The sequence below is a fragment of the Sander lucioperca genome, chromosome 11, assembly GCF_008315115.2.
Source record: "Sander lucioperca isolate FBNREF2018 chromosome 11, SLUC_FBN_1.2, whole genome shotgun sequence".
NCBI lineage: Eukaryota > Metazoa > Chordata > Actinopteri > Perciformes > Percidae > Sander > Sander lucioperca.
The window spans coordinates 10,515,699-10,533,150 of NC_050183.1; the positions used below are offsets into that span (position 1 = coordinate 10,515,699).

Genomic DNA, 17,452 nt, shown 5'->3' on the forward strand with positions numbered 1-17,452 from the left:
GAGAAGAAGAAGAGAGGGCCAACGTCCTGTTCAGCAGTTAGCTGCTCCGAGTCCTCACGGCTATGATTGACAGAGTCAGCAGAGAGAGAGACGGGCATGTCCGCCGCACACTCGCTCGCTTGTTATCCTAGAAAGAACTGCAGCATGGCGAGTCAAGGAAGAGCCCAGAGTGTTCGCCACTCACACACAAGAACAAGGACATCATGTGTCGGATTATTGAGGATGTTATTTATTGCTTTTATTCACACGACGCGGGCCAATAAACAAGGTTTGTAACTTAGCTGGCTACGTCCGCATAAGCTAGCGCTAACTTCCGTAGACATTTCTACGAAGTGCGGGTTGAGGTTACCTCTACGGGCCAACTTTAACACAGCTAGCCCACTTACCTTGCAAATAATATTCCTAATAAAAATGTATACAAAGAAGCATAGCGTTAGTTCAGAATGAAAGTGCTACCTTTCGTTTGCTATGTGTGACCTTTTACGTTACCGTTACAGTAAACGTTAGCTTCGTTTGTAGCTTGTTGTCATGTTGTCATCCCTTCCATATATGGCTAAGTTAGGCTAACACTCTAACGTTACCTAACACACATGCAAAATAATACAAAGCACAGACGGAAAGAGCAGCTTGTTAGCACCGTCGCTAGTACTAATGTTAGCACATCATGTATGTTAATGCATTGAAATTAAGAGACAACATTAATGTAGTAACATCGCCGCCAGCCTACCTAACAGTAACGTTACTTCCTCATACTACACTCAATAAAGGAAATGCTTGAATCAGTCAGGTGACGGTTATTTGTATACGTGGCTGAGCGTTTTGATTTGGACCCTGGGTTGGTTCCAGCTTGGCACTGAGCGGTCCACGGGCCAAATGACAGCCGCATGTTATTTATCGAGCGGACTGAAGTGTCCAGCTGTCAGATAGACTGACCATGGCAGGTCACACGGCGATAAGTCGACTAATCGTGACTGGACAGCTGCAATCCACATCCAAGATAAGCTGTGCCAACTTTGAAACGTGTCTGGTGCCTATAAATTGTAACATTGGTTCCATGCACTTGCAAAATAATTTGAGAATTTATCTAACAAGAAATGTACTTGAGTGATAAAGGAGATTATTTGGCAAATATTGTGTCACTTATTATGGCATGCTTCTGCCAACCTCAACACTGTAAGCTTAGGAAATGGAGTCAGTGTTACCAAAATCACTGCTAGTTGTGCTTCACTATTTGAACTATCTGTAGCAGATTTACACAAACTCATGCCAGGAGAGATGACATGTGATTTAAATGAGAGAAGTGATAAAACATCATGCTTCCTTTCAGTTTGGCAATCGCCAAGAATCCATTGTTGCACTCCATGATCAGTTTAGTTTAGTTTATTTGTTTCACAGAACATAAAATACAAATTACATTGAAGAAATACAAAAATACATGTAAGGGTGTGGTAGAAACCTTCAGTAAGCCAGATGGATCAAGCACCAAAGAGTATTTTTGTTTAGGGCATTTTGAATGTAGTCCTATTTGTTGTTTTGATAGTGATCATATTCTGAATAACGAGCCGTAATGATTCACAGTGATCGAAAACACTAAGTTTCACTTTCTGCAGTCTTGCACTCAGGGCTCTAATCAAGTGTAACTTTCACCATGGCTTTCCCTTATTTAGTCTTGTATGTTCCACTGAGGTGCAGTAGGAAAAGTTATTTCTTCCCACTCTATACTTACCACGAAGAGGTGACTTGAACTTGGAAAACTTCACTCCAACTCTGACTAGATGCTCAGCCATGGCAGAATGGCTATGTTAGCGGTTTGTGATGTGAATCTAAAAAGGAAATTAAACTGTGAGTTGTTGCATCAAGTGATTAGATCACTTGGATCTGCTGAGGCGTTTAAATCTAAAACACTCATTATAACTAGCAGGATTTATTGGAGTGCAACAGTTTAATTGCCCAACATTAGAACAGGTTGCTTTCTCTTGAGAAACAAATATTTGCCCTATTTTTCTGAATAACTGGGGAAATGATCTCCGAAATTCTGAGATAAATTTTCCTGAAAAAAATCTCTGTTTCTCTGAATTAACGAGGCACCTCAAAATCCTAAAAGAAGCTGTGTGTGCTGCATGGAGTACGGTTCCTGCTGCGACCGTGAGAGAGCAGATTGTTTTTCATAAAAATGTATCTTAGTATTTCTGAGATAATTATCTCATTAATTCAGAAAGATGGGGCAAATACTTTTTTTCTCTCACGTGAATGCATTACGCTTCCGTAACATACTAAAAGTGTGCTGTGAACATGATCCGCCAACGTTGGTCTTGTTGTCAAGTTGTGGTATTTTGGTGGTGTCAGATGAAAAGCTTTACAATAGAGGGGAAGCGTTTTAAATGCTGAGTATGGGTGTCAAATTTTAGCTTCTCCAAGCTTGTAGATTTCTACTCGGAGGTAGTCATATGACAGCCAGTGCAAGAAACATCCGGGCCTGAAAAGCCTGTTGATAATAGTGTGATTACTAAGGAGTACCTTTTTAACACACAACTCTATATAACACACAGTATGAGGGTGTGCTGACTTTAGGTTCATCCTTTTGTTGGAGACTAATCAATGTGAGCCTCATACACAGAAATAGCCAATGGACTGACACTTTATAACATCCTTAAAACAGATGAGTTCTTAGTAGTAGATGAACTGTTTCTTTTTGGTACGGCCTAGCCACCAAACTTTCACACCAAGTGTAGCAGCATGTAGGCAAAGATCTCAAGCCAGATCTTTTTCTTGTCTCTTGTCTGCTCTGAAAGTACAAGAGATTGAAGTTCAAGTATGGAGTTGTCTTTAACAGTAATATAACGACGGCCAAACTGATGAGTTTTGCTGTGGTAATTTGGGTTACTAGCAGAAAGCTATTTTTCATACATGTCCAATTCTGCTATAGTTCCCCTTCCTGTGTCTTCCAGTATTCATAAGTGTTAAATTCTCAAAACTCTGCTGTAATTAGAAACAGATTGTTCTCCTTTTTACTGATGGGTGATAGCGATAAAACTTATACAGTCTTCTTGTCATTCTTTTTTTTTTTACAGCATTCATTCAGTCAGACACAATTCTAGAAGTTTTACATTTTGGCGAGGGAAGCCTTTTACAGGTAAGTGCTATATTACTGTTTTGCCTTGTTATTGTTGCCATTCAAATTGAACTATTACTCACCACAGTTACAGAAACATTTACACCATTACAGAGCAGAAAAAGGTTGAAATAAGGCCATTTACTTGATTTACAAATGACCCGCCTAATGTAACATCCAGTTAAATCCCATTTAGATAATTGTTTATGTCTCTGTTCGTTTGCAGGCAGAGTCCGACATTGATTTTAGTTTATATCATCAACAAAGGTATGTTTTTATATTTTTCACTTCATAAATGTCCTCCCGAACTCCAAACAAATGTGTTTCTGGCTAAATGCCATTATATGAGAGTGGGTGTAGGCAGGTGCTGTTGTTCTACGTACTGTACCTGTGCATTCTTTTGTGAAGTGTTGCTACAAGCTAAATGAGTGGAGCTTATATAGTATTAAGAGCCTTAAAAGTTCTTGTACTGATTTGACGTGGAAAAACAACAGCAACAGCACACTGAATTATGCTTCCAGCTTTAACATGACCAACACTCACAAGTAGAAAACAACAAAGATGCTACTGAAATGGTGCTGTAACAATTTTCAGCCACTGTAGCCAATGTGAACAAGTTTCATTTGAACACAAAGTTGTTGTTTTTTGTCAAGGCTAACAAACCTAGGTAGGAATTTAATTACTGTCTGCCAGGCTACAGTATCAGTTACCAACCATTAAAAAAAAAAAAAAAAAAAAATATATATATATATATATCTCGCTACATGACAACAAGAACTTTAAAAACACACTAACAAGTATGGTTGATGATGGCATGAAGTCAGTTAGAGAAAGCCAGATTCCTGAGATCCCCCTCAGCTCTCTGAGACATGCTGATAGTGACACGAGTCGTCAGGGAAACGGCTCAGTCTGTGTCATCTGTTGCTTAAACCAAACCACAGTGTGCCTCTCTGCTGCCACAGTTACTTGGAAAAGTAGAGATCTGGCAGCGCACACCGCAGACCCAGCTAATATCAGTTTGACCCCACTGTCGAGGCTGAGAGGAGCAGACAGGCAGAGGGTTGTGTTTTTTTTTTTCGATACTTCAACCAACGGAGCCTTACCTCTGGTCCTGACAAGTGTCAATGGTTAGGTCACGTTGCCTCCCAGTCAGGATCGCCTTGAGACAGACATAGCTAAGTGTGACAGATGAGTGCTCTTAGCACTGTGAGATCTTTTGACTGTCTAAGAACTGTAAAATGAGTCCACAATGAGTGTGTGGCGGGCTTGGGAAGGGCTACGTGGCTATGTGTCCAACAGGTAGAACTGCTCGAATAAAGTACATACTGTTTTTAAGGCAGGGAACGTGCAAGTCAGTCAGTGGATTTTTAACATCATGTTTTTGTATCGTGGCCTCTGCATAGAAAACAATACTCTGTCCTTACTTTTACACTTGTGTTTTGTCTGAGTGCGGCATACAGCAAGCCTTTACTGTTTGTACACAATGTTCTAAATTATAAAAATGTTATCTCCCACGGGCATAGCATGACCACTCCCTCGAGTTTGGGTGGGAGGGGAGGGTATTTTGCTGTTTTGTGTTGTGTGAAGTTTTTCAAATGTTGAACTTCCCCTTTTTTCCTCATTGTGTGTGTCTGTGTAGTGTAGTGTAGTGTTTGGAAGCCTTTGTATGTTAATTATTATCTCTTCTCTATTACTCAGTGTGCACCTCTTTTTGTGAAGAATGTTATCAACATATGGTAGTCACTTCCACAGGAATTCAATAGGGTTTCACAGTCACTATGTTTGTTTTTAATGCACACGTCTTAAGGTTATAGCATGACACTGGGCATATGCAGATCTGAGGCACCCCCCCCACCCGCCACTCCAATTACACCCTGACATTCAACGCATTAGCTCTGAAGTGCTGAGCGAAAGGCCTCGCAGAATTCACAGCCAGTTTCCAATCTGAAACCCTAACTCGGCAAGAACTTTGTCAGTAGATGTAATATTAATGGGAGAAGTGAAGACTTGAGGATGCTGTAGATGATAGATAATCCAGGAGGAGCAGTGCATGGTCGGGTCTCTATGTGGATTACCGTGCGCCTCGGGATGCAAATCCATCCCGTCTCTACTGAGCTCTGCTACTGGAGCATGCCTCTACAGCCATTGTGTGCTCCCGGACGCATAGGCTTGGTAGTAAATAGGTGAAATTGATTTAATTGTCTGACTCTAGGGTTAGAGTAATTACACACAAGTGATTTATTAAAGGATGGTGTTGGGTACCACCACATCAATTCTGGTGCGAAAGACGAGTATAAAAAAGATTCCAGCTACAGTGTCTCCTCGCGTGTAATATTTTTGTGGCAATGTTAACTTTCCCACAACAGTTTTTTTGGTGAAAAAAAGAGCATGTGACATTCAGGTGTTTGCTTTTCAACCATTAAATGACATCAAGTTGGTTTATGTGCCACACACGCATTGCTTTTGAACTTCTCTTTTCATGAGATTTACATAAAGGCTCTCATTACACAGTTCTGTTGCATGTTGCCTTTGTCCTTTAGGGTACGGCCCTATCTATTGTTAAGATACACCTGTTGTTAAACAGGTTTGGCGAGTTATGACTGTGTCCCAACGACCAGGCGGGTGGAACCGATGCTCAAAAGTAGTTGCCTTCGCGTGAGAGAAACCCCACGTTCTGATTATTACAAGAAGAAATAGTTTTTTTTTCCTTTGTCCGGTTGATTTATTAATGTTTTACTCTATGGATTTACATGGAAATTTTACACATGGAAATAGGGCGATCTATATGGGAGTGGTCGCCTGGGCCCAGACTGTGGTGTCTGTGCTTGTGTGTTTAGCCTCTCGTTTGTTTGAAATGCCCGTAAACATGGAGAGTATTTTTCCTAGCTTGCTGTTGCTGCTGTCACATCTGCATGTCTCTCACAGCACATCCCCGCACCGTGGGAACTGCCGCCCTATACGATTCGAACCTCCAATGTTGGACTTTCACGAACAGTGAGTGTTTGATGTATTCTTACACTAATTTAATATTTTGTTTTCATGTGATTTTTTCTTAATTACATTTCACATAGTTTGAGACACTTGCATTAGTCATTTTAAATGTTTCTTCTTCATTCCTAAATCTTATTTATTTATTTACTTATTTAGTGTTTAGTTTGATTAAAAGCATCTTCTGATATAATAAACAACATTTTTAAAACCCAGTGAATAGTTACAGACTGGTGCTCAGTCAGTATGACCTTTTGCTCTCTATATTATGTAAAGTAAACCTCTTGAGGCGAGTAACCTCAGCCTGTCAACGATAAATGTGTCGCTGAGGAAGCATTCAACCTAAGCGTCAGCACCTAGCTTCACCTACGCAGGACTTGTTGGATCACATGCCACCCTGACAGTGGGTGTACACACCCATGTGGCATGACCCAGCTTCAAGTGTAGCCTACCTTACCAGGGTGCAAATGGTTAATTAACTGTCACAGGAGTGGGGTACCCCTACACCAACTCACAGTGAGTGACCCAGCTGCCTCGGCCTATCCTCTCCTGTTCTACTTCCTCAATAAACAATCCACTTATCAGCTGTGAATGTTTTGAGGGCATGAAAATGAAACCTTGAGAAATTCTCACCCTGTCTCTAATACACTGGAAAGGCAGGCAGGATTGGATTAGAGGTCTTAATAAATCAGCCCATAGATAGAGGCTCAACTTGTTAGATGCCATTCATTTAAGCTGTTAAGAAGATGGACATGTTTACATCTGCCTTACTTGTGTTGGAGAAACCATACATGCCTCTTTATCCACTTTGTTTAACCCTTGTGTTGTCCTCGGGTCAAATTTGACCCATTTTCAAAGTTTTTTATATCAGAAATATGGGTTTCTTACAACCAAATTGGCCAAAAATAACATGGATGCATGATGTATGTTGTATGGAACCCATATAACAATCTTCGCAGGTACAATTAATGATTACTTTCATTGAATTTGGGGTGTTTTATTCAATTTTATAGCATTTTATAGCATTTGAATTGGAATGGTTTCAATGGTGTCAAGACTAAAGTTTGGCATCAAACAGTCTGTGATCCACTCAACATCCTCTGATCTTGACTGCTTTTTTTTAACTCAAAATGTCATTTAAATTAGGTTTAATGACCATGAATTTAAAAAAGCGTTGAGAGAAATGACAAAAACATGTGTGTGAAGTGTCAAAAACATTAGTAAAATTGCCAAAAAAGTTCATTTTCAATTTAGACCCGGAAGGACAACACATTTCATGGTGGACGGGAAGACAACACGAGGGTTAAAGGACCATACAAGTGTTTTTTCAGGTTTTAATCAACTGACCTAGAATTAATCCATCACAGTTAACATTCAGTGGCTTTTATTCTTAAGCCAAAATTACTTTGTCTTTGCATGGTTTTGCATTTGTGAGCAGGGAGAATCATTAAAAAAAGTCCCTCCGAGTTGATTTTCCTACCATATTGAAATGAAAGAAACCACATGCTGCCTGGAAGGTAGGAATCAAAGAGTTTATGATGTGCTTTGGGTGTGGATTGGCAGTAATGTAAAGTGTAGCATATACAATGAATAGGTTATAACATGCAGAGCTACTTGTATGGTCACCAGGTGATGTCTGTCATCTTAATTTGTATGACATTCCAAACCTGTTTCCTGTCTCTCTTCTTGTCTTTAAAAAAATCTTTGACTTTATTTTTAAGAACATGTCTTTTTATTGTTAAATTCTTCAACAAACTTGCTGACCCTTTAAGTTGTGGTGTCATACATCCTCTGTTTAAATCTAAATCTGTTTCCACCTTTGTGTCAATTCTCATGTCATGTCATTGTGACTTTATTAGTGTCATATGTGCTTCTACATTTAGTTTTTAATTTCTTTCTATATGTTGTTGTTTGCCAGCGCTTACAAAGGCTTCTTTTCTTCATTTGCAGGCCCGTTGGAATGCCAAAAATGGAGAAAGTATATTTACATAACCCTAGCTCAGAAGAAATTAGTTTGATATCAATATCGGCAACAACAGCACATTTTCACGCATCCTTTTTCCAGAATAGGGTAAGTACTAATCACTTGGGAGTCACTTTGTTAACATTGATTAATTTTTGTCATTAGTCTAGTTGTCACAACACATCTAATGCTTAATAACTTAATAATAGAAAATGCAGATTATCCTGTTAGTTTACAAAAAAAAAAAATCCCTTGACCTTAAGTCACATGGGTGTGTTGATCTCACCATGTTACTTGATCATGCAGCATTTTTAAACATCAATAAATCAGTGTGATAACTTTGATTATTGTAAACAAGAGACTAATCAGGAAACGCAATGTATCCTTCTGTCTCTCAGGTGGCATTTGCTTTCTTTTTTATTTGCTTTAAACTCAAGTAGACTTGGGGATCTTCTTCAAGCATCAACAGCAACAACTATTCTCTATTCTGTAAATTCTGTACATTACTCTGCACTTTACTGCTTTTTTGCACTTCTGGTTAGATGCTAAACTGCATTATGTTGTCTTAGTACCTGTACTGTGCAATGACAATAAAGCTGAATCTAATCTAATCTAATCTAATCTGAAAAGTAAGCAACAACAATCGAGTGGGAAGTCCCGATGCAAATTGCGTGTCATTAGAAATGTGACCACACCAAAGGGATGAATGGCACTCTATAAAGAGAAGTAGACAAGACTAGGACAAGTAAACGGCAATATAATCAAGTTATAGTATACACAATCTTTATTTATGACATGGCACACACTCTTTATTGGCATTTGGTGGAAAACACTGAAATAGTCATTTAAACCCACAGGAAGCAGTGTCCAAAGAGGATGGATCCAAAATAACTGATGAAGGGAAGGGCCTGTTGACTTTATGTGGCTCACCCCTTTTTTCCCTGTTCGTTTTTTTCTCTTAACCTCAAGTTGCTATTGCCAGCTATAGTAAATACAAAAACGTCCTGATCAGTTCAGATCAGTTTTCTTAACTGCATGTAACCCTAACCCTTTTTAGGAAAGACCTGTTCTGTCGCTTTAAGCACAGTAGTTTCTGCACACATCATGTACTTGTTTAAGTGAGGCAGGGACACTGTCTATTTTTACCCTAAAACATTGATTACAAAAGTTAGGTCGTCAAGAAGAGGATGGTTGTTGTTGTTGTTGTTGTTGTTGTTATGTGTGCCCAAGGTTGTTTAAGCAGGAATAGTTGTCTCTAGGGCATAAATGCGCATATCAGTACTGAAAAATAAATTCAACTTCGGGACATAAGAGTCAAGTTTACAAAGACATTCAGTAGGAGAGAATTCTGTGCGGTTTTGAGGATAACAACCTGACGCCGCTAGTCCTCTGTCATGGGATATGTTTGTATAAAGGCTTTCTATAAAGGGTAGATAAAATCACAACTTCTGCGAGATCCAGAGATTTCAGAGTTTGTAGTAATGACATTAGGTAAAATGGAAGATTTTGGATCTATACTTTTATGTAGTCATTAACATAATTTGACATAGGTGAGCTCTAGATTCCACCAGGTTTCTCTGAATTTTTGGCAAATTTAAGAGCAGGCTTACAAGTTGTTTGCAGTTCAGAGAGTTGTTATGCTTTGATATCCAGTTTGGTTCTGCAAGGACTTAAACTCTTCAAATTTCATCATTAAAAACACCTGATAGGAGAATATATGTCACAGCTTTCTTTTGGACCCGTCCGTCTTTTGGTTTGGCACGGTTGTTTTTCTTTAATAAATGCCAAATACATGTAATGCTATTAACTGCATGGAATCAATGCATACCTAGTCTTTATTTCTGCTTATTAAGTGTTATTTTGCTATGGTTTTATGTCTTGGATTGTCTGTTTATACACTTGGATTCTTCTATGCACTCAAGCCTATATATAGTTAGAGACAACAATCCCCAGAGATCTCTGCCTGCGCTGGTCACAGTGGCACATGTGTTATGCATCAGAGCTTGCCAAGTGACTGTTGGTGTATATTTATAAATGTGTCCCAACTTCATGCTATGTACTGATACTTTAAAGTATACACTGCATAGTTTATTGGGTTACACTTTACTTGAAGGTATCTACATAAGAGTGACATGACACTGTCACGAGCGTGTCATAAACATTATAAACAAGTCCATAAACGTTTATGACATACCGCTTCTGTCATTAAGTGTCATTCAGTTTTTGTTATGACAAGTTAGGGTTAGGTTTAGAGTTAGGGTTCATGTGTTCATGACGGTGTCATGTCACTCTTATGTAGATACCTTCAAGTTAAGTGTTACCGTTTATTTTTATTTTACAACAAATTAATGTAATTTACTTTCAGTTAAGCTGTGACTTTTGAGCACAACTGCCACTGTAGAATTTGGAAATTCAAAGTCAAAGTCCCCCCCCCCCCCTTCTCTCCCCTAGATTTTCCCAGAGCTGTTTCTCTTTTTTGGTTTATTGTTTTCAAGCTATGCTGTGTAGCATCTCCATTTCCTGTGTGCATTACATTGTGTGTGCATTGTGCGGAAACTAATCTAAGAAAAAGAAAAGTATTCCGCCTCTCCTGCATATTTCAGATAAGAAACTGTTTATTTAGTCTGTCATTTTAGTTTTAAAGTTAATATTCTCCTAAAAAGACATTTAAATAAAACCTCAATCAAAAGTTACGCACAGGCAGTAAAGCACAGCGCACTTTGAAGTAAAGATGTAAATACAAGATTATCGATCATATCTATCATGGAAACTAAACATGGTTTGAAGAAGGGTTAGCACATTAACAATACAGCAGAGGTTTATATAGTATTTTACCCGAAAAACGTGCAGAGGGAGAGGAAGTAGTTTGTTTTAGGTGTATATTAATGCAGGATGTGCAGGATATACAGTATATGTACACATCTGAAACCAAACCCACGCCTTTTAGGCATCGCAATTCGGACCTAGACGATTCTGCATCAATGCAGTGACAGACCATAATCGATTATTGCCTACTGATGTTGCTTGTTGATTTTCCGGCTGCTTTTTTTGTTTGTTTTGTTTTTTTAAGAGCAGATACGATAAAAAGGGGAGTTCATGTATATATCTGACTGCTTGAATTTGTTGATGAAAACCATGTGTAACAATATATATTAATATCGAAGAGGTGATGCATTGTGATATCGATTCAAATCGTTGACAGGATAATCATAATCGAATTGAATTGTGAGACCAGTGAAGATTCACACCCTTAATGCCTTTGGGGTGCGTTATAAAAATGGCACAGCTTATATATTGTTTCCTGCTTGAAGAAGTTTCCTGACTGAAAAAAAACCTGCCTTAATAAATAATAAGAATGCACAGGTTAGAGTGTATGTTTCCTATTATGCTTCTATCTTTTTGCTTCTGCACTTCCACCAAGCCTTTATCTGGTGAGCAGTGAATTCTACTCCTTCCACTATCTGCAGCAGCGGAGATGGCACAAGAAGTTCTGTTTCATTACATTTCTGTACAACCTCTTACTACATGACATTTAGTCTATATGAATCAACTATATATTGTTTTTAGCTGTTTCTGTAGATATAAATAGACAGGAAAGTATTCAGGGGGATCTAGGTAAAACCACTGAACAGTCACTATTTGCAACCACATTCGCTACCAAAATGCTAAAGTTAGTGTAGCTGTAATGTTTTGGTAGCAGCGGATCTGTAAGGTCAGGTGTTGTGGAAGCGAGTGTTCTTTCAGGTTATTAGCCCAGCTGATGAAGAACATTCTGTGTTTGTTGTACTGCACATCATGTATGTTGTATCTTTCAACAGATAATTCCTCCAGGAGGGAACACGTCATTCGATGTCGTGTTTCTCGCCCGAGTAGTTGGGAATGTAGAAAACACTTTATTTATTAATACATCACATCATGGAGTGTTTACATACCAGGTATAGACCAAAATGAACAACACTTCATTTTCATTCACAAGTTGAATAGTTAGTGCTAGGTGAAATGGGACTAATTTAGCTTTTCTATCTCTGTCCTGAAGGTTTTTGGGGTTGGCATCCCAAACCCCTACAGACTGCGGCCCTTCATCGGGGCTCGAGTCCCTGTAAACAGCAGCTTCTCACCTCTAATTAACATCCACAACCCATACAGTGAACCATTACAGGTAACGTTGAGTAATTAGAGTCTCTAATGGTTAAACTGGCACATGGTTTTTTGGGATGGAACAGCTGTTTAATTGGTGGATTGAGTTCCTTTTCCATGTCTTACTCCAGGTTGTTGAGATGTACTCTAGTGGCGGGGATCTTCATCTAGAGCTTCCCACGGGTCAACAAACAGGGACTCTTAAATTATGGGTTAGTTCCACGTCTCTCTTTTTTTTTTTTTGTTCCAGTGTTTGTGTCGAGTCTTGTTTTGAAGATGAACGATAATGGAGGTCAAAGTTTTGTCACTTTCACCCATGCTGACTAGGGCTGGGTTTAAAGAAAAAAAAATGGTGATTAAATCCTGAGCTCGATCTCTTAGGAGACTCCGTTCTAAAGCTAGACTAAAGATTTTGGTTTCATGTGAAACTAGACGATCTAAGGAATTCACGTTATGCTAAATAATGCTCCAAAGTTAGGCGAAATGTTGGCGAAGGTAAACCTGCCATGGCCATCAGGTAAATACAGTCTCTGCATCGCGCCCTCTGCAAGAAAGCAAGACCATTTTTTTTTGTCTCTATGTAACTGCTTTGGGGTTAATTCTTAAAGTCAACATTAATATTTTTAATGCGGCAGGTTAGAGGCAACCTTGTACAATTTACAGCACTAGTTCTCTAAGAATCTCTTTCATATTCAAGCAAAATTGGTATTGTGACTGAAATATCCCTAATTGGATTATTTTTGAATCAAATCAAATCAAATTGGAACTCTAATAGAAAGGGACCTTGTGAATCGGAATCGAATTGATTCAGGAAATCGGAGGCGATACCCAGCCCTAATGCTGACCTTCTCCCTCCAGGAGATTCCTCCATTCGAGACAAAGGGGGTGATGAGAGCCAGCTTCTCGTCGAGAGATGCCGACAACCACACGGCTTTCATCAGAATCAAAACCAATGCCCCCAATGAAGACCAGTTCATCATTCTCCCTGTAGAGGTGGAAGTCACATCAGGTGTGCCTACCAAAACTTTGTCACATTTCATTACCTACAATACATTTATTGTAATACTCCGTCTTGTCCGTCAGGTAAACATTTTCTGTTTGTACTACTTTTTTTGCAGCCCCTGGTATATACGCCTCCACAGAGATGCTTGACTTTGGTACGCTGCGGTCACAAGGTATGGAGAATTACAACAGAAGGTACCTCTTGCACTTCTTCTCTGGGCTTCTTTGCTCACTCCTCCGTTCTCTTTTTCAACCACTTTGTCTTACAGATCGTCCAAAACTGCTGAATGTACACCTTTTAAATTCAGGAACAAAAGATGTTCCGATTACAGTAAGTATACTTGGTAGCCTTTTTGAAATCTTTAAACTGTTATCCTAACCCTCATATAACACCAACCTTTATTTACGCTTTACAGAGTGTGCGCACAACGCCGTCAAATGAAGCAGTCACAGTAGATTTCAAAGCAGTCACACTGAAAGCTGGAGAGAACAGATATACCAAAGTTGCAAGTATAAGTTTTGACGGTAAGCAGTGGTTTTTATGTGGTGAGTTTTGACATTTCTGTTGAAACATGAAGGTTATAATGTTACATTTTTGTTGACAGAGGTGTTGATTAAACTGTATGATCATTTTAGAGGCTGTAGTACTGACAGGTGTTTCTATTATTTTGTCCACTTATCATTTATTTAATTGAGGGTAGGCTAAATAACAAGCACTTAGGATTTATTTCAGGACTTTTGTATTAGACTGCATTTATTATAGCTAGCAGGAAACTGAGCATACATCTCATTTCATTTCTTACTCTTCTACAACAGTTTTTCTGCTTAATATCTTGAACCATACATATTCATATATAATGTTGGGTTTTTTTTTTGTTGAGGAAATTTCATTGCAAACAGCTAAGCTTGTGACATACAATCAATGGATATCCAGTTGGGACAGTTAAAAATTGAAAGCCATATCCAACCTGAGCTATCCTATATGCCTGCTCCACCACCACGCCCTCCAACTGTGGATACGATGCAGGCAGTTAGCCACACAGATCTTAAACATTAAGTGCTTTTCTTCATTTTCAAATAGTGCAGTTAGATGCACCATTTCCACTTAACACAGGCTCTTAACAGGAGGAAACTCTGAACAGGCAGTTCTAAAGTGTGAAGCCTGCATGATGTCAGTTCCTCTTCTAAGTCTTCACTGGCTGACAGAGACACAGATGTGAACAGTGGTTTGCTTCTACTTCCTTTTTAAGAAGGAAACCATTCGGTTTGTTCATATTCTTGGGTGAAAATAAAAAATAAAATGATCAGAAGTCAATATTTTTTCCTTTGTGTGTGTCCTGTAATACATATTGACTGTTTATTAGTAATGATCTGGACATTCTTTAGCTTTAAGAGTTTTACATCATGTCCTTACTCCAGCAATTTCTTACACGTTTTGGTTTAGAGTATTGCACAACTTCCTCTTGTGAGGCCTTGTATGCTTCTGCAGTGCAGTTATCCGCTGTTTCGATCTTGTTTTTTGGTTGCAGCCTCAAAAGCGAGAAGACCATATCAGTTCTCTGGAAAGATAACTGTTAAAGCGAAAGAAAAGAGTTACTCCAAGCTTGAAATCCCTTACCAGGCAGAAGTTTTAGATGGGTGAGTTGTTTTGTGGCTCTACATTGAGAGAGTGGGTGTGGCTTTATGTGTTATAAGGGATACAAATGTTCCTATAAGAGTTTTAGTTCTAAAAGGTTTCTCTCTTCTGGCAGCTACCTGGGCTTTGACCACACAGCGACATTGTTCCACATCAGGGACAGCCCCGTCGACCCAGTGGACAGACCCATCTTCCTCACAAATGCCTTCAGCTTTGCCATCCGGTTACACAATGTGTCCCTGCCAGAAGAGGCCAAAACCATGTTTAATGTGAGAGTCACCAGAAAGGGTTAACGGGGACAATCTAGTTGTGAAGTGTAATATATGTATAATGGGCGATATGACATCTCGTTTTCTCTCTCTGTTTTAGGTGCAGAACTTCAGTGCACCCATCCTTATCCCCCCACACGAGTCACGCTACGTCTTCTCCCTCCTCTTCCGGCCGGTCCGACCCTCCATTCACATAGACAGCAATATCCTGCTGATCACAAACGCATCCAAGTTCCACCTGCCAGTCCGGGCCTACACGGGCTTCTTGGAGGTACACAAAAAACAAACAATTTATTTAGAGAAAAAGAATCCTCTTCATATGCAGCTAATTCACTTACCATCAAAGTGGTACTGAACAGAGCTCATTCATTTATCAGAGAGTGCTGCCATGTAATTACATTGAAAGTCTGTATTCTTAATCTAATACTGCCCTACAATGGTAGAGCGCATTAACTACTGAAGCAGTGAAATTGAAAAAAAGGGTTAACGTTTTCAGGCAAAGAAAGTGTCCATTTTAACTAGTTCTTATTCTTATTTTGATTATATTTGTATTTAAAAGTAGCTTAACCCCACCAAATTGCGTGGATTCCACTAGAGTCAAAAGCTGCGGTGGAAGCTACTGAGATCTGCTAAGCTAGTTACCTTTAGCAACAGTTTAGCTGCAGGGATTTAGCTCTCCATTGTGACCGGAATTACCATCAGTTTGTCAATATTGATATTTGTTATTGACCAGTAGGAAAAAAAATCAATGGGTAAATTTAGTTTTAGCTTTGATAAGGCTGGCCGTGGCTATTTCATAACGTAGCTTTAACTTGATATAGCTCTCTGTTTACCAAGCTAGAGTATAGTTACTGCAGCCTGAGCAACAACACAAAGTCAGAATGCAGTAACTACACAACCAGTGTGCATTCACTGCAGTTTGACTTGGTTTTTAGCTCTGTGTCTGTAGTTACTGCACATTTAAAAAGCATTAGAAGTTAGATATTTTGAAACATTACACAATGCTTTTCTATATAGTAAAACAGAAGTCAGATTTGTATGTAAAGTATGTAGTTACTCCGTTTTGCTTTTGTAACGCAGAATCATTCTTGGTGATATGCGTCTGTGTAATGTGGCGTTTGTTTTTGTGTGAACAGCCACTGGTCCTGCCTCCCAGTCTGAAGGAGAACATCCTGGACTTTGGTGTTCGCAGTGCAACAGACACCAGCAGCATCACATTTGTGGTGGTCAACAGTAATCCCATAGAGGTGAGATCATGCAGCATACTGCATGTATTGCTACACTACACATAAAACAGTAGCAGATTAGATAGTTTGTCCTGTAAGAGAAAATAAAAAAGAACTTACTTAAACCTGAACTTACTTGCTGTGTGATTATCTTTCCTGTTCATTGTCCAGTACACAGTTACAGTAGGTCCATTGTATATTGTACAGGGCCTTTTTAAATATGCTGCCTTGTGCTTTCAAATATATCCAGCACAACAATTAAACTTGTCGCAACATGAGCCTTTAGGCTAACATACTCATTTCCACAGTGGCAGTTGATATGTGTTTGAGCAATTAAAAAGTACAGTCATACATTGTTCAGCAAAAGGATCGCAGTGTACAGTTTGGTCCTTTCTGTCCTTTTCAAACTGCTTTGTGTCCTCCAGCTGGAGATCAAATCCTGGCTGGTCACGGGAGACAGCCTTTCCATGGAGCTGCTGAAGACGGAGAAAGGAAACGCAACAGTGGCCCTGAGTCGCCCGCGAGAGCTGCACAACACCTCAGCCTCCCATCACAAAACAGTAAGACCCCCGCAGTGTCATTCCCAAGCTGCTTTTTGGTTTTATGTTCTGATCATCATGACACTAACTTTGGTAGATATCCCAAACTCCATCACAAAGGGGGGAAGTTGGTAGAGAGTAGTGTCACCAATCTAATGCAATCCGGAATAAAAGGCCTGTGTTGTGGCAAACCAAAAAACTGCTGGGTCTAGTTTGGGTGTGACGAAGAGCAATTAAATACTCAAACACAATATCAGTTGTCTCTTATGCCCAAGGATTATTTATGGCTTGCAAACAAGAGCCACCATGTATGCCCGGGGGGGGGGCACATGAGACTGAAGAAAAACATTGGTCACATTGCAATTTATACTGCTCTGCAGTGTTGCCTCACTGCTCTGTGTCTGAGGTTATTTATCTTATTAGTCACATTGTGTCACAATACCAAGTTGAAAGTTATTTTTTTAGTAGCTTCTTTGGTAGCTTGCAACTACCTTGCTAAGGTTATGCTTGCATGAATTAATGGTATTATTTTTAGTTTCTTACTTGTGTAGTGTTGCTGCTGCACATGCACAAACTCACA

At 39.3% G+C, this 17,452-nt stretch overlaps 1 protein-coding gene across 2 annotated transcripts in view; it reads left to right on the top strand.

Annotated features, from left to right (window-relative positions):
- tmem131 (transmembrane protein 131) overlaps positions 1-17,452 on the top strand; it is a 36,000-nt gene continuing 18,548 nt past the window's right edge. The window contains exons 1-17 of one of the 2 annotated variants that reach the window (XM_036007322.1): positions 1-268; positions 3,072-3,133; positions 3,339-3,379; positions 6,038-6,106; positions 8,051-8,171; positions 11,882-11,998; positions 12,100-12,222; positions 12,332-12,412; positions 13,059-13,209; positions 13,319-13,375; positions 13,472-13,533; positions 13,619-13,727; positions 14,732-14,840; positions 14,954-15,107; positions 15,208-15,378; positions 16,244-16,354; positions 16,759-16,893. In XM_036007322.1, the coding sequence (XP_035863215.1) occupies positions 97-268; positions 3,072-3,133; positions 3,339-3,379; positions 6,038-6,106; positions 8,051-8,171; positions 11,882-11,998; positions 12,100-12,222; positions 12,332-12,412; positions 13,059-13,209; positions 13,319-13,375; positions 13,472-13,533; positions 13,619-13,727; positions 14,732-14,840; positions 14,954-15,107; positions 15,208-15,378; positions 16,244-16,354; positions 16,759-16,893 (1,845 nt within the window). In that variant the 5' untranslated portion in view covers positions 1-96. The remainder of the gene's footprint in view (positions 269-3,071; positions 3,134-3,338; positions 3,380-6,037; positions 6,107-8,050; positions 8,172-11,881; positions 11,999-12,099; positions 12,223-12,331; positions 12,413-13,058; positions 13,210-13,318; positions 13,376-13,471; positions 13,534-13,618; positions 13,728-14,731; positions 14,841-14,953; positions 15,108-15,207; positions 15,379-16,243; positions 16,355-16,758; positions 16,894-17,452) is intronic. The other variant, XM_036007321.1, reaches the window with a different exon arrangement.